Here is a 9852-nt window from a genome sequence, read left to right as displayed (position 1 = left end):
TATATATATATATATAGACACAGACACACCCACATAAATGCACACATATAAAAGGGCTGTAAACATTAACGCATTAATAACGCAAAGCCTCTTTAATGCACCTTTTTGTTTAATGGTTGATCAATTCACACCTCTTATTTGGCCATCCATCACAAACGTTCACATCTGAATTACCCTCGAGAACTGCACTGCACTTTAACCACGACACACAACTTGCTGTCAGAGGAGAAAGCTACAGCGGATGAGCCATTTAGACTTTCAAGCATTGAAACCTGTTCCTGCTTCGAAACCATTGATAGGACTGAGCCGATCATTAGCAGTTACCACCGAGCTACTTGTATTTGCGCCAAGTCTCAAAGGGGTCTAAAAGTGTTAGAGAGGTTCTTGGCCAGAGTGCATGCCAGTCTTGTTTCTTGGAGTGATTCCAAGTCACTTATCTTTATTTGTGAGGCGTATTTTATTAAGTCTACGACGCCATCATTGCCTCTTTTTGTGGCTTGTTAGCCAGAAAACTGTCACAGAAACAGGGTGGCCCGGTGGTCGACTGGTTAGCGCGTCGACCTCACAGTGCAGAGATGGAGGTTTCGATTCCGGCTCCGGCCTTCCTGTGTGGAGTTTGCATGTTCTCCCCGTGGCTGTGTGGGTTTTCTCTGAGTACTCCGGTTTCCTCTCACATTCCAAAAACATGCATGGCAGGCTGATTGAACACTATAAATTGTCCCTGGGTGTGAGTGTAAGCGCGGATGGTTGTTCGTGTATGTGTGCAATGCGATTGGTTGGCAACCAGTTCAGGGTGTCCCCCACCTCCTGCCTGAAGACGGCTGGGATAGGCTCCAGCACACCCCGAGACCCTTGTGAGGATAAGCGGATCAGAAAATTGATGGTTGGACATACAGGCAGACAGACAGACAGACAGATAGACACACACACACACACACACACAGACACATAGACACACACACACACACACAATCGGAAGCAAAACAGTCATTAGACTGCGGAGTCAACTCGTTTCATAACTGAGCAAAATATGCTGTAGAGAATCAGTTGCATCTCTATGACAAACGCATTCACTCTTTAATAACCAATAATATTGCAGATCACGATGGTCCAAATTAATCTTTCATTGTTGTGAAAGACAGATGACCCGACCTACATGCTTCATTCACTCTGATAGTCCACCCTTCCATTTCCCTCTCTTGTTCAAGCTTTTGTTTCACCCCTTGGGGAAACAGTGTGTTCTTGACAGACAAAAGAGGACAAAGCATAAAATCTTGTGTTGAAAAAAAAAACAAAAAAAAAACTGAAAAACAAGACGATCAGAGGCTGTCCTGTTTCTTGCCTGTTTTCTTCAGTCTATTACATTTTCTCTGTCTGACACATAGCCTCACCTGTGTCATCTCATTCTCAACGGCAGATGTTTTCAATGTGTGCGTGTGCGTGTGTGTGAGTGAGAGAGAGAGAAAGAGAGAGAGAGAAACCGAGCGTGGGCGATTGAGTGCAATATCTCCCCGAAGTGTGCTATAGTTGTCATATGGCACTTCTCTCACGTCTCCAAGTAAGTACAGTGCAGTACTGTTCACCGCAGTACGGTTTGGATGCGTCGATTCTCCTCTGCAACGTAAGTAGGCGGGATGGCAAGGTAAAAACATATGTTTAAAAACCTGCAAACACAACGTGCACTGGGGATTATCTTGTAAACCATCAATTAAACTCTTGTACTCCATCAACTCTTCTTCCCATTGGGTTTCCAAATGCTCAATGGATTTTCGCTTGTATAGCACTTTTCGACCTGCAAGGTGCTCAAACCGCTTTACCGCTGTCTCGTCATTCACCTATTGATGAGGCGGCATCATAGCAACTGAGGGTTCAATATCTTTGCTCAAGGACAATTTCGACATGGTGCAAAGGCTGAGGACTGGAACCCACAACCTTCTGGCTGGGAGACGACTTTTTTCATGTGATCCATGCTGCCCTTAGTTTGGGGCAGTGAGCTCTAAACTATGCATCAGTTGAATCAAGACAACACAGTAGATCTCCTATGTTGACTTCCTAGCCACTATAAGGAGACAAAATATATTGGCAGGAAAATATTGTAGATCAGTAATTCCCAACCAGGGTGCCATGTCAACCAAGAAAGATTCACATCGGTGCCATGGGAAATTATCCAATTTCACTTAATTGATCCCCAAATAATTATTCATGAATTACAACTCGTATATCTTTGCTCATCTATGCCAGGCACAGATAGTGAAAGGCACAACAAATGCTGTGCGTTCGATGGCATAAGAAATAATAAACCCGTGCATCCAACCAGTCCCATTCATTCAGAAGAATAAACCGTGACTTCATGTGTGTATATCAGCTTAGTGGTGAATTAATCAGGGTCCAGATTTCAGACAGAGTAAATCACTTTGTGAGTAAATGAGACAAGATCATTCTTATTGCAGTATTCAAAATGATTTGTGACATTTTTATTTGGTGAAGAATCATAATTAAGATTGAAATAAAATGCCCTCTTCTACTCAATAAAAGTTGGGAAAACCTGATATGGACATCTGCATGTAAGTGGAGTAAAAGAATGCGATGTCCAGTCTACAGGGTAACATTTTTGTCATGTCTAGCCATGTATCCACAAAGGATGAACATTGAGCTGCAATGATGAAGTGGTTTACATCATTCATAGATTATCAGATCAGTGCGTGTTGAACCCTGAGTGACCAAGCACAAGACATAATGCCTCTTATTAGCTGGTTTTGGTGGCAACGTGTCAATAGCGAGGAGAGCAGTGGCTAGTTGAACAAGTACCAATCAAAGGCAAAGGGATATTTCATTCTTTTGTCATCTGAATAAAATTATAATTCCACGTCAAACTGTCAACAGACAGCAAGAGGCTTGGTTCCACCATTCACAAGCGAACTGCAACCGGTACCTTCATAAAAGTCGGACAAAACTCTATTCAACTCAATCAAATCATCGCGCTTGGTACGAATAGCGCTCAGCTGTGCGTCAGTGAATCCGTATTTCATAATGAAACGAACATGTGAGAGGCTCACCTGTTGTAAACTGCGTCACCTCCTCCACTTTCCCCATGGGGCAGTTGTTTTTGAAGGCGTATAAGTTAAACGGTCTTGGCTCCTTGCTCAGCTCAACCCACAGCTCATGGTTGGGTGAAGTCCAGCGACCAGCTAGAGTGTCATAATCCCGCCTACCCAGGTGGACTAGCCGTGTGAGAGGATCATACAAGCCTCCGTGGAATCCGATGATGAGTTGAAAGTCAGGGTTGGTATCCTGATAGACTTCTCCGTAGGGGGTATAGAGAATCTCTTTGACCAGTCGGCCCTTGCTTGAGAAAACGGCCCTTGGGGTCCCCACACTGTCACAGGCGACGTAGTATTCCTCCCCACTGCTCAACTCCATGGCGATGAGGTGACCCTGCAGGTCGTAGTACAGCGCCCCATTGGAGTTGTAGTCAAAGAGGTCATTGGCTCGCTGACGGAGGAATCCGTCGTCATCCACACTGTATTGTATCTCACCGAGGTGTGTGATGCGGTCTCGCTGGTCATAACGCAGTGGAACCAACCTGGAGTCAAGCACACCAGAAAATAGGCTTTGGATGCATGAAATGCTAAATAACGAGTCTGCAATATGTGAAAATTCAAATGTGACTTTAAACGCCTCGTGGTTGGAGATACAACGTGGAGCCATGAAGATTTATTTTTTTTTAAGAGCATAATAAATCATCCTTAGGGCAGCAATAATGTTGGAAGGAACATGACAATCTTAATTTCCTGCAAAACAACTATTATCATGTTGGCGCCTTGGGAAAGGTTAGATGCACACATCTTTCAGGCTGTAAATCTGAACCATAAAAACATTGCCAGTTTATCTACGTTGTAATAGTTAGGTGTAAAATTGACCCGCTGGGAACCTGTCAAATTTCACAAGACTGCTGAAAAGCTCATGATGTAATGACTGGCTACAAGAGTTGACCGGTTTAGGTCTGTGCCATTCACGTTAAGTAAGAGCACTTACTCAATTTTGAATAAACTGCTTAAAAAAAAAAATCACTTTGATGGGGTATTGAGGGGTTACACACACTGGTCTGGTCACGTTGTATTGCAGAGCACAACAACCGTTCTCACACATATACACACCTATTTCAGAGTCTAATGTTCAAATTTCAGCAATGTCTGAGGAAACGGGAGTATCCAAGTAAGAGCACTTACTCAATTTTGAATAAACTGCTTTAAAAAAAAAAAATCACTTTGATGGGCCATTGGCTTATATTGAGAGGTTACACACACTGGTCTGGTCACGTTCAATTGCAGAACACAACAACCGTTCTCACACATATACACACCTATTTTAGAGTCTAATGTTCAAATTTCAGCAATATGGGAGGAAACGGGAGTATCCCGAGGAAACAATATGAACAAGAGAACATGAGAACATGCACAAAGGCCTAAGGCCTGAATTACACAGTACGATTAGGTTCATTTCAAGAAATCAGAGTAACACATCAACCAGAGGATGCACTGGATAAACCTAAAAATGCACTGTGACCTTTACAGGTGAACTTAATTTGACCATCTCTAAACTTTTAAATACATAGTATGTTCCACTGTTCACCGTTTCCGTACTTTTTTGCTCGTCGTGTATATTGTGATATTGCATCAGAGGATGCACTGGATAAACCTAAAAATGCACTGTGACCTTTACAGGTGAACTTAATTTGACCATCTCTAAACTTTTAAATACATAGTATGTTGCACTGTTGACCGTTTCTTTTTTGCTCGTCGTGTATATTGTGATATTGCAAACACATTGGATATTGGTGGAAGCAGATATACTCAGAAAGATTTCTGATTACGTATTGCACAGAAAACACTATTTTGATGGAATAACATCAACAAATATAAAGGCGATACGGCCTTACCTTGCACTGGTGCCGTGGCTCAGCAGGTTGATATTCCCGTTGAGGTCATAGCTGTAGCGCCATTGAGGCCGCTCATTGACGGCAGCACTTTGCAGTTGGCTGTCCGCGTCATACTCGTAGGTGTATCGGGTCACATTGCTGTCCACGCCCACCCTAATGTCGCAGGTGGTTGTACGTCCTGCAGAGTCATACTGGATGGTCATCCAGTAGGCGATAGATTTGAGGATCTCGTACTGGACCTCCACCACTTGGCCGTATGAGTTAAACACCTTGGTGTGCTTCATCAGATGTGTAGTGATCACCTAAGCAACAGCAGAGGGTTAATCAGGCATACACGCAGTTGCCGGTAAAATAAGCAGTACAGAGAATGGACGGATGGATATATGGAAAAAATACATTCACAGGCTGTAGAGGCCAGTTTGTATTGGTGAGCAAATACGACCGTTTTAGCCATACAACCTTGAGAAGTTCTCACTATGTCCAGAAATAATTATGAAAAAAGTAGAATGTTTTCAGAGAGCAAAACACCAAGGGCCAAAATATAAATATAAACAAGTATTGTCTGTATATGGTTTCATTTCACGTAATGTACCTGGTTGAGGTCATAAAAGATGACGCTGAACTTGCCAAACTGCTCCACCCACACACTCACACACACACACACACACACACACACACACACACACACACACACACACACACACACACACACACACACACACACACACACACACGCCTTAGTTCAGTGGTTCTTAACCTGGGTTCGATCGAACCCCAGGGGTTCGGTGAATCGGTCTCAGGGGTTTGACGGAGCCTCTGCCATGGAGGTTAAGACACACCCGACTCAACATGTCAATTAGTTATGATACGCCCGCTTGGCCATCGCTGGCTGCAGATGATCACATTACATTGCTTGTCCAATCAGTGCGGTGGCCATTTTTTTTTTTTTTTCTGTTTTCACTACTGAAGGGTTCGGTGAATGTGCACATTAACTGGTTGGGTTCGGTACCTCTAAGAAGGTTAAGAACCACTGCCCTAGTTCATCATCACCTAACCAACTGAGCCTACCCAATCAATTCAATTGACGGAGAGTGTTCAACATCATAAACGGCGACACGCTCAGTGCAATCCATCCATTTGTAACTACCCGCACACTTCTCTTGGCATTTCCAGTGCTGACCTTTAATACGGACAGATAATGAAGTCTAAAGACAATAGCCATGATAGGCCAACGTGTTCCTTAATGTCAGAACGTCCACTTCGACATTGTTCGTTTAATCTCTTGCAAGTGACCACCACTCGTCCTCCATTGGGGGTGGGTGGGGGGGGGCTGTTAATGAAACGGCATTATAGCTGCATCTGACATGACTCTGATAGGACTTAAAGTGGCTAAGCGCCTGGCTTGGCGGAGTATAGAGCGATGGATCATCATTACATCCTCTATTTTTATTTTCTGTAGAATGTTGAATCTGCACCTCCACGAATAGGGAAATGGCACATTCAAGCAGAGTGAGCAGCAGTCAGCTTTTCAAAAAACCCAAGGGAACTCGGAGTATGCTACTCTTGCTTCTAAAACTGTCATCTTTCCACTCCTTTTTTGCTCATTTTCTCCTCTAACATTATCCTCCTTTTTCAGTCTCAACTCTACCGTCTCCTCTTAAGTTGACAGTTACCGCTATCTCCTCGCTCTCTGAACATCCGTTTGTTCTGCTGAAATTAGATCAGTTAAAGGAAAAGTGAAAGCTTTTTCACAGTGAAGGCAGAGTGATAAAACCCACAAACACCTGCACACACGGAGGTACGCCCAAATGCACACACTGCCCTGCACATTGGTGACACCTGGTTTACCGAGTGACTGTTAATCACAGGTTTACTGGTCAGGCACGGCAGCATGTGAATATCAAATAAAAGGCTTTATTTTCATGCCCAGTGCAAGTCTAGCGCAAAGCACAGTCTAACTCTGCACATGGGTGGAATTTTCTTTTCTTTGGTCTTTTCGTAGACTTTGCACAGGTAAGATTGGGTGTAAGGGGGCATTTGCAACCAACCAATCCCTTAAAATCAGGGTGGCAGAAGAACACAGATGCTTGATATTGCGGAATCAAAATTAGACTTTATGGGGTCCATGCATGGCAAGTGCAAAGCACGTTTATACAGGTGAACTGCAAGATCTTCCCTTGTGGATGATGGGGTCGTGGGCAACTGGAAACCACCTTGCATCCTTGGCCGTGTGTCTGTGTGTGACATCCCCATTCCCCACAATAGGTGTGCAGGGGCTGCTATTAAGAGATTTTTAAAATGAAAATGATGAGTGTTCGTTCAATGAATTGATTTTCTACAATGATTCGGAGAGGTTATCCCAAACTCTTGTCATATTTTTGAAGAAAATACGATGACATCTGTAGAGAGTTGAAATCGGATGTGTGTAGAAATGTTTTAAGAATAAGCTGAATAAGGAGACTAAAGCATATAAAAACACTGACCCTGATGTATTTACTGTTATTCATTTATGTTTATTTTTCCTTGTTTAAATTCTATAGTTTCTCAGCAGTTTCCATATCTATTCCACAGCCAGTGCAGTGGCACTGGTGGCATAGAGTAGCGTTTGTGCCCAGAGAGGGAATACATTTTCCTTCTGAGATGACAACAGTAGCTGAACATGTCTTTTCTATTTTTCCCACAGGTTAGTAAAATATACATAAAAAGTCATACAAATCTGTTGTTAATAGTCTTAAAACAGTACTGATCACTTGTTATAGGTGAACATGTATAAACAGGAGCATAAGCTTGATGCTAACCATGCTAATGCTAGCTACCTTGGCCTGTGGAGAGGTGAGAGAGCATAAAGAAACTCATCGTGAGAAAAGGAGAAACCACTGAACACTGTTCAGTGGTTTCATGGTACCACCTTTCACACTAGATCAAGTGCGAAAGGTGATACCATGAGAAACTGTCTGTTAAACTTAATTAACTTACAGTTTGAGATTTTCTCATACATGTTTATTTTCTTGTTCTTGTAACAGACACAATTAAAAGAGTTAATGCCACGGACACTTTTGTAGAAATCTTGAGTGGGTGAAAACGTCGTTAATGCTTTGAATCCACAAGACATACATAAATACAGTGTATATATATATATATATATATATATATATATATATATATATATGTGTGTGTGTGTGTGTGTGTGTGTGTGTGTGTGTGTGTGTCTTTTAAAACCGAGGCCCGACTCATCCAAGACGTATTTATATGTCTTAGTTTTTTTTTTCTCACAAGAGTGTACAGGCAGGTCTGACGCAACTTCTTACTGATGGATCAGGGTTGACTCCGGTGTAAATCATTTAAAAAAAACAAACAAAAACAAAAAAAGGCGATTAGGTGGCAGTGTTTGTAAAATCACTCAGGATCATGTTTCAGCAGAGGGTTAGTCTGGCCAAACCCTCGAATCAAGCCCCAGACCTCTGCACTGTAAGGTGGACAAGCTAAACCGTGCTGCTGTAAATAATAATAATAATAATAACGATGATAATAATAATAATAATAATAATAATAAAAATAATAAATATTGTTGTCTACTAAAACATTGAGCATACAGGATATCCTTACACATGCTGTGTGAAACCAGCAAGTCTCTAACAAACAGCATGAAGACGTCAGTATCATGTTTGTCGCTGACGGGGATGCTGAAATTGTAATTACAAGCGTGTATGACGGCACTCCTGTTAGGTACAAACTGAGTTTGAATGTTAACAAGGAACTGCAGTATTTCAACAGACATAGCTTTCGATGGGCTGCATTAATGGCTGAGTAGATAACAGCCGGCTCGATGTTGGGGTGAATCTTTTCACGGTTGTGCACGAACAAAAAAGTCAATTTTTGCCGATAATTTCCTCTGAATAAAATATCACAGTGGAAATGGCCCAGCATTATGCAAAAAGGTAGAAATTGTATAGCAAAGGAGAAGTGGCAAAACTGTTCTAAACAGGCTGCTGGTGAAGGTGCACAATGCACACAACAGCAAAGAAATGCCACCAAAGAATCAACTTCATATCGTTTCAAATTAAATGAAGATGAACAACATAAGTGTGTAAAAAAAAAAAAAAGGCACAACATTCAAAGTTCAACTACAAACACCCCCACCTACTTTGTTTTCGGTAAGTGGTGTTAGGGGGTTGTTTCTTTTTTTTTGTTTGTTTGTTTCAAGTTATACCGTTGAACAGTGTGTGGTCTGCCGGTGGTCTTTCTGGGTTGACTGCATTTGCACACATGCCTTATTCACACTTTTGCAATTGTTGCTTTTCCGCTCCAGAAGGTTTGAGCCCACAAACACGTCATATTGCAGATGGATTGAGTCATGCTTTAAAAATGATTGCACATAACAAATATTTTAAAGAGGGGCTGACTGTTGCTTTAAAATGCACGTGTACCTGTCTGCCTTTATCGTATAGAGCTTATGAAGCCGTTGTGGGTGAGATGGATGATTTTGACGCTGCCAGAGGCCTCATCGTAAGTGAAGGTCACCAAGGTGGAGTCATATGTCACCTCAGAGAGATGTGCTGCTGGTGTATACCTTGAAAAAGCAGAAAATAAAACAGGAGTTGTTTGTAATGTAGCAAAATGTTGATATATCAGGGGTCCCCAACCACTAGCCCGTGAGCCAATATGGACCTGGCCACAGCGGGCCACACAGTTGAAAGAATAAAACAAGTTCCAGTTTATTTATTATTTGAAGCTTAAACATATTTTACTTTGAAAAGTGACCGGATACGCCGTGTTTCATCCGTTCTCATTGAAGACACCTCGAGTAACCTGCTGAACTTTGCATTCTTTTGCGTCTCCACGCAGCACTTGTTTTTTTTTCATTTTTGTTGTATTATATTTTGTCTTAACACTAAAAACTGAAAAACACAGAT

General features: G+C 42.1%; 1 protein-coding gene across 1 annotated transcript in view; it reads right to left on the bottom strand.

Moving 5' to 3' along the window:
• tenm1 (teneurin transmembrane protein 1) overlaps positions 1-9852 on the bottom strand; it is a 192126-nt gene that overhangs the window by 2253 nt on the left and 180021 nt on the right. Inside the window, exons 34-36 of the mRNA XM_019883899.1 lie at positions 5532-5586; positions 4940-5241; positions 3057-3583 (exon numbers count right to left, since the gene is read on the bottom strand). Coding sequence (XP_019739458.1) covers positions 3057-3583; positions 4940-5241; positions 5532-5586 — 884 coding nt within the window. The remainder of the gene's footprint in view (positions 1-3056; positions 3584-4939; positions 5242-5531; positions 5587-9852) is intronic.

Source organism: Hippocampus comes, unplaced genomic scaffold, assembly GCF_001891065.2.
Source record: "Hippocampus comes isolate QL1 unplaced genomic scaffold, H_comes_QL1_v1.1 scaffold156, whole genome shotgun sequence".
In the NCBI taxonomy this organism is placed as follows: Eukaryota; Metazoa; Chordata; class Actinopteri; order Syngnathiformes; family Syngnathidae; genus Hippocampus; species Hippocampus comes.
The sequence above is the reverse complement of the archived record's forward strand: the minus strand, read 5'-3'. Positions and strand labels throughout refer to the sequence as shown.